Source organism: Centropristis striata, chromosome 1, assembly GCF_030273125.1.
Source record: "Centropristis striata isolate RG_2023a ecotype Rhode Island chromosome 1, C.striata_1.0, whole genome shotgun sequence".
In the NCBI taxonomy this organism is placed as follows: Eukaryota; Metazoa; Chordata; class Actinopteri; order Perciformes; family Serranidae; genus Centropristis; species Centropristis striata.
This window is the reverse complement of record NC_081517.1, coordinates 39271049-39289759: the sequence shown is the minus strand read 5'-3', so window position 1 is coordinate 39289759 and position 18711 is coordinate 39271049. Positions and strand designations below refer to the sequence as shown.

At 37.3% G+C, this 18711-nt stretch overlaps 1 protein-coding gene across 3 annotated transcripts in view; it reads left to right on the top strand.

Annotated features, from left to right (window-relative positions):
* Positions 1-18403, top strand: part of inpp4b (inositol polyphosphate-4-phosphatase type II B) — a 180557-nt gene extending 162154 nt beyond the window's left edge. Inside the window, exons 18-22 of one of the 3 annotated variants that reach the window (XM_059342057.1) lie at positions 846-986; positions 1648-1745; positions 2584-2696; positions 4051-4205; positions 17279-18403. In XM_059342057.1, the coding sequence (XP_059198040.1) occupies positions 846-986; positions 1648-1745; positions 2584-2696; positions 4051-4205; positions 17279-17411 (640 nt within the window). In that variant the 3' untranslated portion in view covers positions 17412-18403. Of the gene's footprint in view, positions 1-845; positions 987-1647; positions 1746-2583; positions 2697-4050; positions 4206-10491; positions 11842-17278 lie in introns of those variants that run through there. The other 2 variants (XM_059342047.1, XM_059342066.1) reach the window with 2 other exon arrangements.
* The last annotated feature ends 308 nt before the right edge of the window (positions 18404-18711 follow it).

Sequence of the window (18711 nt, the reverse complement as noted above, 5' to 3'; positions counted from 1 at the left end):
TACAAATGTTCATGTTTATAGTGTGCCATACATGGTGTACTAAGATAAAAGATAAAAATGGATTTTGAACAGTCACAAGCAGCAGTTGCTGTAAAAGCTCTGGAAGTGATATTGACAAATCTACGAGGATCAAAAATAGCTGTCTGCTTTGTGTTTTTTCTACGTGCAGCCTGTGACTTGAGCCGGACTGCAGGGCAGGGATTCACATATTGTCTTGTTTGTTTGTGCACAAAAATTATAGCAAAGTTTAGTGCCCAAGGGCTTCATGGTATGAGCTGTCTGGGCCAAACAAAGCCCAGAGTGACCCACAAAATGAAAAAAAAATGCTGTGTGATAACACACCCAGCAGCTGTACTGTACAGCCAGTAATGAGGACGTAGCTCAGACTTTTGAATCTTTGTGAACCTTTAGGCCACATGTGAATTTAACAATGTGTTCAGGAATTCTCTGAGTCACAACTGACACACAGCAGTTTGGCATTTGGCAAAACTGCCGTGTGTAAAACTTCCTTCTGCTGTAAAATAATAGTTAACTTGGAGGACATTGGCCACAATAAGGTCAAGCCACTTCACTTTGTCATGCACATTGTGCCAAGTGTTATAAGACGGTACACTCCTCTTGCCCCGCCCCACTCCATGTCAATCTGTAAAGCAATCTGTCTCACACGCTTACACTCTCTTTCTCTCGTGCATACACACAATCATTCTCTGGTTTACAGCTTGCTCAGGCCTGTCTTTGGTGTCAGATTCTACAGCATTGCAAAACGTTTTCAATTTCTGTTTGATTAATAACGTTATCTCTTTTACCTTCCGTTTCTTTTCTTTTTTTTCTCTCCCTGCATTCAGAGACCACTTCACCGTAGAAGTGCCATTACCACGACTGGTTTTCCAGACCTTGCCAGAGGAGATCAAGGAGGGCAAGCCTCTGCGAGTATTCCCGGTGCTGTTTAACGTGGGCATCAATGAGCAGCAAACAATAGCAGAGAGGTACTGCACACGGTCTTTGTTCACTCCAATCTGTTGCACTTAAGGATGAGCACTCTCTGTGTGCTACATGTTAACCAAGGCCAGTGTGGTCTCAAACTAATCAATACCACATGAAGACTCATGCACGGCTTATTGAATAAATAATGCAACTATTTTCTTGTTTTATCACAGGAGTTTAATATGCTTACTTTCTTCCGAAATGAATGTTATTTTTATCAGCCTGTTTATTAGTCAGATGTAATCAAGCACAGGCTTTTTATCTGGTGTATGAAATGTCTTTCTCATCACTGCATTGCATGTTTATGAACTTATCTGGTCCAATGTCGGGTCAAGGACCCGTGTCACTCCCTCCTCCTTGCCCTGAAGTTCTTGTACTCATTGAACTAAGGTTACATCCTGTAACTACCATTATTAACAGCAGATTGAAGCAGAAACACCTGGTGTTTCGGGAAACTTCAGTTTTTATTGTGATATTTATTACAATATTTTCTTAATTAATTAATGAGGAGGCTGAATTGGAAACTATGATGGGTTTTATGTGGCCTGCACACTGCCAGTTGAGGATTTTTCATCTGAGCACAGCAAGTTTAAAACAAGTTTTCTTGAGCGTCTTGGTGATGCTTTGCTATAACTCTGCTTATTCTCTGTGTTATCCCCTCAGGTTTGGAGATATCTCTCTACAAGAGAGGATAAACCAGAAGAACTTTGAGATGCTAGAAGCCTATTACAAATCATTAAGTGAAAAGGTGCCACAAGAATGTAAGTGCACAAATGTTTCATTTCACTAAACAAAGACAAATCTCCCTCTTTATAAATCTGTGAAAAATAGTGGGACTTGTATTCCAAGTCCCACTCCTGCAGCAAAGCGATTATTTCATGCAGTAACAAAAACGAGGAGAAAACAATAATGGCAAATCATTGTTTAAACTGTTTTTATAAATATTGGCTATCTTGTGAAATGTACAACAATAGTACAATTTATACATTGTCAGTTCATCAGACATCTTGGAATATATTCGAGAGTTATGTATGTAACTACGGTTCTATGAATTCTGGATGACCGCAGAGACGGTGCTTTCAGCACTGGATATTCCATCTCACTCTTGACCATTTCTTTCTGCTTGTAGTGTTCAAAACGAACTATAATTGGCCGGTTCTTACCCTCACTTGGTTTGCCCAGTCTATGAACTCTGGAAAATGCAATGTCCTTCACAACCTCAGGAGAAAATTTAAGATGTTTGGACATGAATTCTCTCACTGTTGTCCTCTTGAATGCCAGCAACAATTAGATTATCTTTCATATTTCTGCACTGAATATCCAACAATGTTTCTTTCATGCACTTATTGTCCTGCATGAGAGAGCTTGAAGTTTGCTGGGCCTTATTCATTGCTTCTTTAAGAGTGTAAAGCGCTTTGGATAAAAGCGCTATATAAGTGCAGTCCATTTACCATTTACAACTAAGTTATTTTATAGAGGTTTTTCCTTTTTGTTAGTAAATTATTCCCGCAGAACCTGCATTCAGCCCTGAGTGGCATAATGTCAAAGCAAGAAACCGAACCTCTTACTGGCAATGTGTGTTTTGTGCTTTTTAAACAGGTCTACCATGTTTCCAGACACAGGCTGACATAAAGAAATTACTTGAAACCCTGGGCCAGAATGTAGTTACAAAGAAGAGAAAGAATGTGGAGATACTGTGGATTGCTGGAACGGTGAGCAGTGTTTTTTTTTTTTTATTTTAACTTTATGTCCTTTTGAAGGAAGACAGTTTTCACTGAACCATATAGATAAACTCCCTCTCTTGAATAACAAAGGTAACTGATATCTGTAAACACTTACGTGCAGTCTTGCATTAAGTGTTTGACAAATTGATATTTCATGGGTTTTAGTGGGAGCCGAACAAAAAGTCGTTGACCATGATGGATTGACTTCGGAAGACGATACTGTAAAGACGCTGACCTTTCACCTGATGTTCAGTATCTGCCAATGTATTGCCTTGCATATTCTAACAGTGCTTGCTTGTGGTTCACAGAAGCCTGTTCAAACAAGAATCTGCAGCCATGCTAGCAGCTCAGATGTTAGTAGAAAAGAAAAAGAAAATGTTTACTATGTTCCTTATCTCAGTTTAGTGTGTTAGCTGCTTGCATTGACTGATATGCATTAAATACTAGCACTGTGTCTCAATATGGATACTTTAGATACACTTCCATGTAGTACATTTTGTACACTATGTACATAGTGCATGAATTTCAACACAGTTAGTGTTGTCTCAAATTAGACACGGCTGTTGTGCACAACATTTGACCAATTCTTCTTCTTTGTTTTAATGGCAAGTTTAAATTCGACAGCTTTATGGCAAAAATTTGACCGCATTTGTCTCCAGCAGGCTTGTTTGCTGACTTGACAATTGTATTTAAACTGAATAAAAAAAGGATTTTACTTTTACTTGCTATTGCGCTGTACACCGGAGCAACCGTCTCCACTGCAGCTTCCTTGGCCGCTAGTTTCACATTTTAGTTCAAGTTTTAGTTCAAGTTTTGTGGTCCCACTCCTTCCACAATGTAGCAAACATGGTGACCATTGAACTCGAGAAGTGTCATTTTTTGTCAAAGTGTTGCTTATCACACTCAACCTTTGACTACCATAAGTGCAGCATCCTGGTACTCTTAGTGCCCTGCATTTTTCCATAATTTTCAGCGCAAATGCATATGAGAATGTTATTTCTTAAATGTGTTTTTGGTCATAAACTGAAATATAAAACAAATTGAAATTTTAAGGTATTTGGGGATTATGAATGTCTCTACAAAGTTTTGTGTCAATTCAGCCAAAGCATTTAAGTTCTGACCAGAATGGTGAACTGATCAACCATCACTTTAATGAATATTGTCATGCAGCTAACACGTCTAAAAAGGCATCATTAAGAATCTTTGGAGTATCTGGGTTGTTTATTGTGAACTTAATCTGATTTAAAGTCATTGTTGGAAGAGTCAGTATCCTCACAAAAAGGGAACAAGTTTGCTTTAATAGTGCATGTTAACATTGTTTATTTTCTCCACTTCTGTCCAGATCTGCCGAAGGTTAAATGGCATCAGGTTTACCAGCTGTAAAAGTGCCAAAGACCGGACGTCCATGTCTGTCACATTAGAGCAGTGTGCCCTCCTACGGGATGAACACCAGCTCAGCAAGGATTTCTTCATCCGTGCTCTGGACTGTATGCGGAGGTGAGACAGTGATTAAAAATAGTTTGAATGTCATGGGTGCAAGTTATTGTTCAAACCAAGCCTAAACATGCTGCATTTATAAAGTCAGTCATCCAAATAACATAAAGACAGAGTATGTAGCCATGCAGAAACATAAGTCAGATAAAATCTCTGCCGCTGTATTGTGCTGTCAGCAGGGTTGTCAGTGAGGATATGGCGACGTGTTCGCTTGTAAAAACAACATTTTCAGCATTGCGAGATAGCACAATGAGCAAGTTATAAAGATTTTAACTGACCATTTAGCCAATATTGCCCAAAGGTTTATTATTTGCAGTCTGTGATCCTTAAATAGACATTTTATTACAAACACCTGGTCAAAGTAATAACTTGCACCCACAAGATGTGTTAATGTGAGTAAATGCTGAGTCCACCGCACACATCAAAGACATTTTGTGTGCACCTTCTCCTCCCGTCTTATCACCGTTCGATGTGCCAGTATCAACATTATCATGTGCTCCCTCGACCATCACCACCTTCCCTCACACATTCAAAGGCAACCATGCATGCCCCTATCAGTGCTTCAGGGACACGGCTGCCTTTAATGTTTGTGTGTGCCAGCAGGGTAAACATCTTCATCTGCATCTGTCTAAATCTGATAAGTTCTAACTTGGGAACCTTATCGAGACCATTAGTGAAGTGCACATCTGAAATACCTGTGCTAATGACCCGTACAGGCAGAATAGCAGGGCGGTTCGTTGCATGACCAAAGCCTTAAATAACAGCCGTCCACCGATCAATCACTCAACACATTCTACAGCTAATCAGATCATAAAATAGGCTTGGTCATCAAATGAACTGATCTTAAATCATACAGCTAATAAATAAGGATTTTTTTTCTCAATGTCAGGAGCTAATTTGCGTATATGCTTCTTGATTTGGGTGTTTTTCCTTGGCACATGTACATACATAAATAACAATATAGTTTTGGTTATGTGTGGATAAAAAAAAAAAACAGGGAACAAAGACAATTTTTTTCTAAGCTTTGGCAGTGAAAATAAATGCAATCAATCACGTGGTGTTATAAGGATTATAAAACAATAACAGAGGCTCCGTAGTCTGAACCAAGGCGGTAAACTTCTCTTCCTTTTAAGCCCGACAAAGGCGGCAAAGAAATTACTGTGTGACTGTTTACTCAGTATATTCATAATAATTTTATTTATACATATATATATATATATATATATATATATATATATATATATATATATATATATATATATACAGTACAGGCCAAAAGTTTGGACACACCTTCTCATTCAATGCGTTTCCTTTATTTTCATGATTATTTACATTGTAGATTCATCAAAACTATTAATGAGCACATGTGGAATTACGTACTTAACAAAAAAGTGTGAAATAACTGAAAACATGTCTTATATTCTAGTAAGCAAAGGGTGGCTACTTTGAGGAATCTAAAATACAAGACATGTTTTCAGTTATTTCACACTTTTTTGTTAAGTACATAATTCCATATGTGTTCATTCATAGTTTTGATGCCTTCAGTGAGAATCTACAATGTAAATAGTCATGAAAATAAAGAAAACGCATTGAATGAGAAGGTGTGTGTCCAAACTTTTGGCCTGTACTGTATGTGTATATATATATATATATATATATATATATATATATATATATATATATATATTATTATTATTATTATTATCATTATTCAAACCTTTTATAGAAGAAACGTTGCAAGGGTAACAATTGGGACTAGTTTTGACACAAAATATTCGCCACTGAGCATTTCACATTCTCGTGTCATTCATTCGTCACGCCCCAGGTGTATAAAGGCCTGAAGAGAGCTGTCAGCCTGGGGCGAAGAAAGCGTTCCAAAGTAAGCTAACCCCAATTTTAGCCTACGGCTTGCTGGCCCTGCTCTGAAGCAGGGTTGTCCCCTTAAAAAAAACAACTTTACACGGGGCTTAAAGCTGCTAAAAAATGACAGTTGTTCATTTATGAAAGTAAATATTAGTCACATGTTCCAGCTTATATTAAAGGGCTGGACTGGATGAGTGGATGGGACTCTGAGTTGATATACAGTCATGGAAAAAAATTATTAGACCACCCTTGTTTTATTCAATTTCTTGTTCATTTTAATGCCTGTTATACAAATATAATGATAACAACAAAAATAGCTCATAAGAGTTTAATTTCAGAGCTGATATCTAGCCATTTTCCACGGTTTTCCTAATAAAGATTTTGGTTATTTTCAAGAAAACCATGGAAAATGGCTAGATATCAGCTCTTAAATTAAACTCTTATGAGCTATATGGTGTGCACTTATATATCACTTTTATCCAAAGCGATTTACACTACACACTACGCTCATTCACCCATTCACACACACATTCATACTGGTGGCCAAGGCTACCAGGGCACACTGGTGCCACCTGCCACCATTGGGAATTAATTCACACACCGATGAACGCAGCATAGGGAGCAATTAGGGTTTCAGTATCTATACAGTATATTATATTTGTCCAAACAAATGTACCTTTAGCAGGCATTAAAATAAGCAAGAAATTGAAGAAAACAATGGTCTAATAATTTTTTCCATGACTGTACAGTCTGGCTGATTGTAGCCAGGTTTGTGTTGAGCTGGAGTGGTGATGAGCTAGTTGCAATCAGATGTGTTTGTAGACTGGGTCCAGGTTAATGGCAGGACAGACACACACACACACACACACACACACACAAGCCGGGGACGTAGAGGACAGGTTTTGTGTCCAAAAGTGGAGTTCTCAACACAGAATGTTTTCTGCATCCATGCATTGAAATAACTAACCCTGGGTACACGTGGATATTGTTAGACAAATATGTGTGTGTAGCTGATTATTATTATCACTTTGTGAATCTGGATAACCTGAACTTATGCTGTACAGCTTCAATAGGGGGTTGGTTTGACAGTGCAACAGTAGATCTCTGTCTACATGAAGTGTTACATTCCAACAGGTGTTCAGTTCACCTACAGCAAGGGTGTCAAACTCAAAAACACAATGGGCCAAAATTTAAAACTTGAATAAAATCGCGGGCCAACATTGAACAAATAAACCTTTTAATATTTACCAAACATGTTTTGCTTTTACATTAAATATGGAACCAGCAACGCTTATAAACATACAATATATAACTAAATAGTGCAGACATGCAAAATCAAATTTCAAATAAAAAACACATCAATGTCATTAATTTATTAAATAAAAATTAAATACAAATGGTATGCCTCTTTTCTATTTGCATCCTTCTGATTTAAATATCAAAATAAACTTTTTCAACAGGTTAATAAATTCTGCCTTTCTTTTCGCCATTTTTGGGAAGGGGTAGCTCAGAGACAGCTCTAGCTTGAGGTTGCTATGACGACTGTCACAGAGGAGCGCGTTTCTGGGTCCTGTCCTGATTGACGCGCCAAAACAACAGCAGGGCATTATGTGATTTGTAGTATTAGCGGCGTATAATACCGGCGGGTCAGCTTTTATAGTACAATAATAATATAATAATTTGGTATTGCCTCGCGGGCCAGAGTTTGACACCCCTGACCTACAGTCACACATTATCGTCCTGAAACGACTGTATTTGCATTTGTAGCTTTATATTCATTCTGAAGGTGCGTGCTTTGGGATTTCTCAGTGGAATTATTATAAATGCATTATGGTGAGAGACCAGTGGAGATCTAGAGTATTTTTAGCTGCAACAGTACACCAATAATCTGCAGTTAGTTCCTCCAGGCAGAATGAAGTAATCCTCTTTGACCGTCGGTGTTGTCTTTCCCCTCTGATAACAGCACACATGTGACTATTTTCTTCTAAATTTATTAAGGCAGTTGTTCTAATTAAAGCTCTATAATTAGATCGATTCGTCTGAAGAAGAAGAAGAATTTAACATTAATTTCGTGTTTAGGCGTAGAGGATAACTAAGTTAATTGCTAGCTCAAAGGATTACAGGAAACTCTTAACGCAGTTCTTTAAAATTGGCCGCATTTCAAGCGACAAGTATGACCGTTACATCAAACATTTTATCTTTTTGCCAAGCAGTTTTGTTTGTGTCAAACCTAAACATTGGCTGTGTTTCACAGGAATCAGATGGCTTTGATATATATAGGCACTGATAAACCTTTAGGCTTAATGCTTTTAAAAAAAACAACTGCATCTATCTGCATTTGTGCATTTATCATGATTAAAGGCACTGTCGGCTGTGTTTGTTAGGTCACGCCTCTCTGGTTGACAATGCATGGCAATCTGACAACATCACTTGAGAAGGTGATATATTTGCTTTCCTGTTACCTGATACCTATGCCTGATACTTATACTGCACAGGATTGATGAGGCGAAACAAGTCCACAAATGTGACAACAGAAAGATGTTTATTTGCTCTAGTTTTAACCTTTGAACAGGTGGAAAGTTACATTTTGCATTGATAACATGTAACAGCTTCTGCAGGAGTTTGAGGTCACTGTGTTGTAGTTGAAGGAATCTGAGCTTTTGTGTCTCATATTTGTTTTATTAGGGAATTTGTTTTGTATAAAAATAGGGAAGTTTTTTGATGTTGTTGATAGGACAGTTTCTGGTCCAGTTGACTCAGTTGTTATACTGTAGCTGCATTTGTTTGTCCCAACTGTGACATAATGTTTAAAAACATTATATTTAAATAATTAATAAGTAGCACTTCTCTCCTGAAACATTGTGATTGTGATAAATGATTTGAGTGAATTGACTCTTGGAAGCACACAGAAAGCCTGTTTTGTATTGATGGAGATCCAAATTGGCAAAAACATCACAAAACATTAACCCTCTTGTTATGTTGTGAATAAAATTGTATAAATATACATATATAAATAAAGTATTTTTTCCTAAAAAGAAAAAAATTAAAAATGTAAAATACAATTTTTTAAAAATCAATGTCATGTAAATCCTTTGTATTTTATATGTAGGTATTTCTTTGAGAGGTAAAGAACACCATTGCACTAAATATTGGTTGAAATTGTTAGTAATGGAGTTAATCATGAAATAAAAACAATGTTTCTTCTCACTTTTGGATAACTAAACATGCGCCGGGTCAAATTGACCCCTGAACAGTATTGCTGTTCCTGAGAAACAAATATAACAGGAGGGTTAATCAAACCTTTATGGTACGCCGTGCTCTTTTACGGGCTGTTTTATGCTTTAATACAGGATTGAAATCCAATAAAAACAGTACAGCCCCACAGCAAAAACCAAACCTATGGAGCTTGTTAATGTTAATTATATGTTGAGAACAATGTTAGATGAGCAGAGGCTGAGCTTTTGTGTCTCATATTTGTCTTTTTAGGGAATTTGTTTTGTTTAAAAATAGGGAAGTTTTTTGATGTTGTTGATAGGACAGTTTCTGGCCCAGTTGACTCAGTTGTTATACTGTAGCTGCATTTGTTTGTCCCAACTGTGACATAATGATAACAGCATTTTAATCATAGCTGTGTTTTCCAGTCCCTGATATCATGAAATGTTTCTTGACATAAACTGCTGCTTTGTACATGCCACAACAAACACAGAATCAGTGCATTTTGTCTTGTAGTCTATCCTTGACGGTTTGGCTTTATGTGTTCTGTTTCTAACACTCCAGACTATAACCAATTTAAAGCCCCAGGCTTGTCCACACAGGCTAAAGATCCTACAAACTGCCATGACTTTCTTGCATGGACCTTCTGCACTTGTCAAAAGCTGCTGATTATCTCAAAAGGAAGCAGTCCCTCTCTTTGATAATGATATTATCTGTCTTGCTGACCATGAGTTAAGTCTGTCATGAAGTGTGAATGAAATGCTATCCAAAGGGGAAATGAAATCAAGTGTCACATTTCACAAAAAAAACTGTTAAACTGCCACTGTAAACAATGATTCTTCCGCTCTAGACTTGGATGAACATGTAGCAGGATCAGGTGCAATGAAAACACATTCTGTATAGAACTTCTATTATTAAATGTGCATCAAACTGCATGCCTCCTCTTCCCATCCTGCCGCTTTTCTGTGAGCCTGTTTCTCATATTTCTGCTCCGTCCTTCACTGCCTGCTTGTCTGTGGCTGTGGTTCTTTGAGGGAAAGTCTGTGCTAATGGCTCTGTGTCTAAGTGGGCCTTCTGGTACGAGCCTGCACGCGCTCTCAAGTGATCAATCTGTGCCAGAAGTCCCACTTAGGCAGCATCTAGACTGTACTAACACCACAGTGTTCTGATCTTTCTCTGTTCGTTCTGTCTCACTCTGATGGGCGCCCCGCAGTCGGCTGACCCAGGGAGACATTGGGCAGTGGGAGGACCCTGAGGCTGGCGCCGTGACAGAGAACAAACCAGCGTCACGACACTTTTACCCCATTGCCCTGCTGCTCGTTAGCTCCCACTTACTGGTTGTGTGGCTCATTTTAAGTCTTGTTTTTCTGCTTGCAAAATATCAATAAATTGCTGACAATGGCATCTCTACTCACTCCTTTTTTCTCTGTGTTTGCTGGTTGTACTTTGATGAGCGGTGGTTGAGGGATTTGACTGGCTCTATTGTATCAGCGCGAGTTATTTATTATCGACCTCGAGCTGTGGGATGTTAATCCCTGAGCAGCAGTGACAGATTGATTTCAGTCACATGGTGTTAAGCGAAATAACCAGCAATCAAATATTTACTCTGTCTTGATTTTCTGTAGGTCTTTCCTGATTAACTTCGAGTTAGTCTTTAATATCTGACAAACACAAACTTTCCTGAGACAAACGCTTGCGCTAACTGCATATCAATGCATAAAGTTAATGTTGAATCTTCATTTTAAGGTTGAAGCCTGGCATTAATCTATATTTTCCCTCTAAAAGCAGCAGTTGTTGTCCCTACTAGTACTAAGAATGCAACAGTGCTGACAGAAGCACCAAAGTGGCGATCTGATTTAAGTTTCAACAACATCTCGACCCACGACTACTAAAACAATAAAACAGAAAAGCATCGATTACAACACACACAGTGGGAGCAGGACTTCATTCTCTGCCCAGGACAACATGACTCTATATGTCTACATTACTAATATTTGTTTATCGCTATAATAGTGTTTTGAGGAGCCACATGAGAAAAAAAAAATTTGAAATCTCGACTTTGAAACTCGAGATCTCTCGACCTATGGGGTGTACCCAATTATTTGAAAAATTATTTAAATAGAGTAAATGAAGTTCACCGCTATTCCACTAGGGGAAGCTTAACAGATTTTGTACCACCTAGAGTTAAGACAAACATGGGTAAAAAGTCATTTCTTTATGCTGGAACTATTCTTTGGAACAGGTTACCTGGCCCACTTCAATCAATCTTTCAATCAGAAGCAAACGCAGTTTTAAACAAAACTTGAAAATGGTTTAAACACCAATCTTAGAATGTTGGCAATCTGTATCTGTCGTGTATATTTGAAACTGTAATTTATGTTTTTATGTGGCTTATGAATGATTGATGCATGTATCTATGTATGTATGTAAGAATGATACTTGTTTGATTTATGTAAGATATGCTGCTACTTGCCCCTGTCTCCTGCCTTATAGGGACCACAATGGAAATAAGCCTTAGGGCTTTATTGTGTCATCCCTGACTATGTTTTATCTATTTATACTACGTATGACACAGGTTGCTGTTTCATATTTTTTATATCAAGAATGGTCAAATAAAATCAATCAATCAATCAATGATATCAACTTTGAGGCTTAATTAGGCTGTTGGGAGAAGTGCCTGACGCACGATACAAAGGGAATGAAAGTTAAGAAAAATGCAACATGAACAAAATGTTTTACCTTATTAGTTAACTACAAATGTCTGTAAAACATAATGGGACTGTTCATTGGTGCTGACGTGGGCTAAACAGTGTAGATATAAGGTCTGTTAGTGTACCACATGGCTACTTAATATTCATGATTTGTGATCATGGAGTCATGGTGTCTGCAGGCAGCATAAACCTACCTAATGTGCACCACCTTTGACTGGTAGCCTACTGTGTCTCTGTGCGCATAAAATTACGCACGGAGCTGGGAACTGGCTGTGAGCAGCTCACTTCACAGCCTCAATAAGCCTCAAAGTTTATCTCGTAAGTAGAGTTTCAAAGTCAAATCTTGAGTATAAAAGTCAAGATTTCAATTTTTTTTTTTTTCATTTCTCGTGTTGACACTTTTAAAAATAATTTACACTTTAAAGTTTCCCTTATACAGCTGGACGTTACAAACGTCACCTAAACAGGAATAATAAGTGCATTTGTTAGGGACTACTTTCAGCTGCGGAGTAATACACATTTGGCGCACTGGTGAGTTCAAGTATTTAAGGCAGCAAGACAATGAATGTGGGATTGATTTAAAATAAGTTACAAAATAATGACACATCCCAGTGCAATGTGTTCAAAGTTTCAGTGGGGCTTCATGGCATGGAGTAATCACTACTTTTTTGCATTCATACTCATTTACAGACACAAACAAAACTTCTTGGACTGATCAATTTGTTGTTATTTCTGGACTTTTCATGTGATTTGTTGATTGATGTTAGAAGTATAATGCCAGCATTATACTTCTAACATCGCATCAAACAGCTAATGTGTTTCATGGAAACAGAAGCTTTATGTGAAACTGATGAGTCAAGTTCCTTTAGCAGAGGCGGGTAAAACAGTTGCACATAACGGTACACATGTTCACATCTGGATTAGACATGTGGCATTTATTTTACTGATGGATGTGCTTTGAGGGAGTTTAAAACAAGCCAGAGATAATTTATTTGACTCCAAACAATAATCTTTATGCAGATCTTTAGACCGTTGGTGGTCTTTCTTTCTTCAATTTTATCATTCAAGTCTAAATATGTCTGTGTGTCCATGTGAGTGTTGCTCTTGGCAGATTTCCACTTTCCCACAGTGGGTCAGTGCACATAGTGAACCCAGATTCACCCCTTTGTGACACATATGAAGCTTCTTTCCTTTTAAATTCTGATAAATAAAACACGAGCGAATCATATCACAAATCTGTCAACCTGACAACATGACCTAACGAAATGACAAAAACAGTTAGTTAGTAATTAATAACAAAATAAACCATGCAATCAGAATGTTGAAACAGATATATCCTTTAACATACTTTGTCCATTACAAGATAGCCTAATGTGTTTCCTGGAAAGAGAAGCTTTATGTGAAACCAATAAGCTATACTGTTTTTGGCAGAATTTCACATGCCTACAGTGGCTCAGTGGACAAAGTGAACCTAGATTCACCCCTTTGTGACACATGTGAAGCTTTTCTTTTAATTCTGATAAATAAAACACGAGCAAATGATAACACATATTTGCCATGTTAGTAATTATTAACAAAATGAATCATGAAATCAGAATCTTTAAACAATAGACATCTCTTTTAGCACCTGCAGTTACACATTAAGAACATTGACCTTATGCTCGATGCTTTTGCGTCATAATAAGTCATAAATAGTTGTGCAGCTCATGCTCTGACTACTCTGACACTGACCAGGCTGCAGAGGAAAGGAAACATTTTACTCCTTTGACTGTTGGTTTTGGCAACTTATGTAACCATGCACAGTTAGCATAAATAGCCATTACAAAATCAAATTACAGAAAACCCCACAATTCTCCCTTATCTGTTGTAATACCTCGCAGTGCAAATAGTTTCATTTTCACTCAGAGGTTATGACATCTCCACCACTGAGACTTCCACTTCCCAAAGTGTTTTATGTGTGAATGCCACTTTGGTGAGTTTAAAAACATTATATTTAAATAATTAATTAGTAGCACTTCTCTCCGGAAACATTGTGATTGTGATAAATGATTTGAGTGAATTGACTCTTGGAAGCACACAGAAAGCCTGTTTTGTATTGATGGAGATCCAAATTGGCAAAAACATCACAAAACATTAACCCTCTTGTTATGTTGTGGGTAAAATTGACCCATTTTTAAAGTATTTTTTCCTAAAAAGAAAAAAATTACAAATGTAAAAAAAAAATGTTTTTTAAATCAATGTCATGTAAATCCTTTGTATTTTATATATAGGTATTTCTTTGAGAGGTAAAGAACACCATTGCACTAAATATTGGTTGAAATTGTTAGTAATGGAGTTAATCATGAAATAAAAACAATGTTTCTTCTAACTTTTGGATAATTAAACATGCGCCGTGTCAAATTGACCCCTGAACAGTATTGCTGTTCCTGAGAAACGAATGTAACTGGAGGGTTAATCAAACCTTTATGGTACGCCGTGCTCTTTTACGGGCTGTTTTAATGCTTTAATACAGGATTGAAATCCAATAAAAACAGTACAGCCCCACAGCAAAAACCAAACCTATGGAGCTTGTTAATGTTAATTATATGTTGAGAACAATGTTAGATGAGCGGGGGTGTTTGTAGGTCGTAGTTGTGGTGAAGATGTTATATTGGATTGCATTTAATTACCCACCACATTTATCTACACTGTAAAAAAAAATCTGATTAATTTACTGTAAAATACCAGCAGCTGTGGTTGTTAGAACTTCCCCAAAATTAATACAGTGAGTGGGTTTTCTACTGTAAATTTAAATGTAAATATCAGCAAAAACTGTCATTTAGACTGAGTAGTCCCTTTATTTTTAGGGTAATTGTATCCTTGTGACATTATGGTATTTCTCCTTTAATTTTACATGAAAAAAACTGTGTTTTCTACAGTTTAAAAGTTTTGTACTATTCCTTGATTTACGGTAATTATAAGTAATATATAATTATATATAATTATATGCAACTTTTGGATACAGCATGTATAAAGAAGCATTAGAATAAAGTGCCACTGGGTGCAGATAAATAAAGTGCCACCCAGACTCAGATTTCCTAGAACAGATTTAGATTTACCTCCTTCCAAGGTCACATCTGTTACACTCGTCTGAAATCTGGAGGGCAACACTTCTTGTCTGTTATGTTCCTGGAAATCTTCCCGCCTGGCTCTTGCCCCACACTACATTATGCTTTTAAACGGAAGAATAATCTTTGATATATATCTGAAGCATTACCAGACACGAGTAAATGGAGTATCGCAGCACTTTAAGGTACTAAAACTTGAAGAAATGAGCTGCTTCTTGGCTAAAGGGTAGTTTTTGGGCATTTGTGTGATTAATTTCTTTATGAATCTAAAGGAGAACATTAATAACTACAAAATTGCCTCTGACTGTAGAACATTAAATATCTCTTACCATGGCCTCTGAAAATACTGGTTATTTCTTTATCGTCCACCAACAACAACCAAAGAAACAAATGTCAAATGTGCTTAGTGATAACTATGCAAGTTTACTTTCAATTGAACCCGGGCTGAAAGAAATAGGACTTTTTAAGGGACGTTAGCTCAGCTGTGGTCAAGCCAGTAGTCTTGCAACATCTGAGGGACAGCTGCAGGAGAGAGGAGAGAGGTCCAGAGAGAATAACAAACCAAAAAAAACCAGAAATGTAAACAGATGTGGAGGTGTTGCACGTAAGAGTATGGGACAGAAAAAAACGCATTTTAACAACATAACTTGTCTGTGTGTGACAATTATCTCTGCTAGAAAGATGGCACTCTGGTTTTTGTATTTAGGAGAGAGTTGTTCGTGTTTACTTATATCCTTGGACTGCCTTAGACCTTATTAATAAAATATAGGACATGCATATTGAAAATTGGCATATTTTTTTAAAATTAAGCTTGTTTCAGAAGAAGAAGAAGAAGAGTACTTTATTAATCCCACAATGGGGAAATTCAACCTCTGCATTTAACCCATCCTTATTTTACACACAAGTGAACACACCATGCAAGGAGCAGTGGGCAGCACATTACTGCGCCCGGGGAGCTGTGCAGGGGGATTAGGTGCCTTGCTCAAGGGCACTTCAGTCCTAGACCTGTCAGTACCGGGATTCTAACCAGCGACTCTCCAGTTACAAGCCCGATTCCTAATCTCTAGGCCACGGACTGCCCCAAAATTGAGTTTTCATCAAATATGTGCTAAAGGTCTTAGCTGCATGTCACACCTTGGGTTTTAAGCAAATGTGTTACAGTTATAGCAGCCATAAACCATAACCAACATTTGAGATCTCATCACAAAGCCCTTTCAGTTGTTGCCCTGGAGTCCCCTGGTATCAGTCTTTATCAGCAGACTGAGTTTACCCTCAATCAAATTAATAAATGAACTTTGAACCTCAGCATACCATGCAGGAGTTGTGAAATATGCAAGGAGTTTATAAGAAGTTGTGAGCAGCTGTCTTATGAAATCCCAGCAGAGATTATGTAACCTACAGCTGATCCATAGTCATTTTTCCACCATCTATTATAGAGCAACACCGGTAACAGCGACATAACTGTTATTTGCCGTGTTTCTACTATAAAATGATGCGAAAAGTGTCTCATTGTGGAACCTGGTTTCACAGGAATCCGTGAAATAGCCACGGATTTCGCTTAACTCAAAATCCGTGGAATAGCCACGAAATCAATCAAATTTCCGTGAAACTGACACGGATTTCGCTACAATGCAAGTTAATGACAGTCATATCCAGTGGCTATTGGTTTGTTCCAAGTCCCGTGACTTTCAAGGTCCCATCGGTCAGAACAAAAAACATGGCGGACAGTTCTCTCATTTTTAGTGAAAAATCTATATTTTGACTTCTATTTCTGCATAAAAATGGATTTTGATCACATTTCTAGCAAGAAATATATGTTTTATTTTTTAAATATTCACTCAGTGAATGTACATAATGACTTTTTATGTTGGAATAGCCACGGGATATGACTGTCATTAACTTGCATTGTAGCGAAATCCGTGTCAGTTTCACGGAAATTTGAGCGATTCCGTGGCTATTCCACGAATTTTGAGTTAAGCAGATCCGTGGCTATTTCACGGATTTCTGTGAGACCATGTTGCATTGTGTATCATTTTTAAACTTTAAACTGCTTTTGAAAGTCATCCTGTTTTGTTTTTTTCTTTCATTACAAATATGCTTTAAAAACTCATCCATGTTTACATTTTTGTTTTCCTTTCTTTTCTTCCCTCATTCCTCCTCGCCCTGTTTATTTGATCACCAGAGAAGGATGTCGGATTGAAAACGTTCAAAAGAATATTAGATGCAGGAAATATGCCTTCAACATGTTGCAACTGATGGCCTTTCCCAAGTGCTACAGACCACCGGAGGGGACTTACGGCAAAGTCGACTCTTGAGGACGTGAACAGTGCTCCAGCCATTATGTGTTACCCAAGCATAAACGTTAAGTAAAATGTTGGAAACAAAACAGTGCTGAATTTGTATATTTCTCTGAGGGTTTTTTGTTTTTGGTTGCTCTGTTTTGTGTGTCGACGTATATGTGTTCATCAGCTCCCAAGCTGGGATTGCCAAGCAAAACAATTAAAGCACTTTTTTTTATTATTGCCTTGTGTTTTTTACATGGCTAACAGTGTGGGATTTCACTCTGTTTGATCTACTAAAATTAAGGGAAAAACCAGAATGTGCTACAAAGCAGTAAAAAAAACTCTCATAAAATAGATGTTTCCCATAACAGTCAAAACTGGTTTGTCCAAAAGGTCAAAAGGAAGTGGCAGTATTGCAGCGCTTGTTAATCGATCTTCATGTTGAAACTATTTTTGTTAATATGCTTTTCCAAATTTGATAATAAACATATATGCTACAGTGGTTTTTGTAGCATAAATACTGCTCCCCACAATGACTTGGGGACAGATTTTTATATCATCATTCCATGTTTGCATGTTGTGCAAGATTCAGATCTGAAAGTGTCCTTTTCTCTTCATGTATTCAGGTCCAAACTTTGCCTGTCCTGTTTTTGACTGTTGCAGATGTTTTTTCATTCATATCAGTATTTTAGAGCATGTCTTGAATCCTGTATCCTCACCCATCCCGTCCTCTCAATGCTTAGCACTTGAGCTTTTTACGTAAAATGTTTATATCTCTTATAAGGTACAGGCCAGTGAAAGCACATAAAGTACCGGTGCACGATAGAACAGGACGAGGATACTGGACCATTATGTCTCAATGCTATATAACAAATTCCATTATTTATTTTTGTATTCTAAATACTGATGATTTTTTATTCTGAGGGTTGATACCTTGGACTTTTAATGCATGTTTGAGATGTATGATGTTATAAATTGGACATTCATAATCGTCTATTTTAATGTTAAATAAAGGATTGAATTGATGTGGATATCTGATTGCATAATGATGTGTGTTTTGTTTTGCATACTGTTTACATTTAATATCACACTTTTGTCTTCCTGGGTCATTTTGTTTGATGGTTGTTAACCCTTTATCAGGCAAAGAACCATATTTGGTAACTTGAGCGGACATCTATAACAGGTCTGGAAATTCAACAGAAGTGTCAACGCTTCTACTAAATAATAGAGTTTTCAGCCTCTGTAGCAGATAGAAATGAAATTCAAAAAGTATTTGAGAGCTTATACAAATGCTACAAAACGACGTATCCGCTTTCCAGGCTTCAATGGGTTA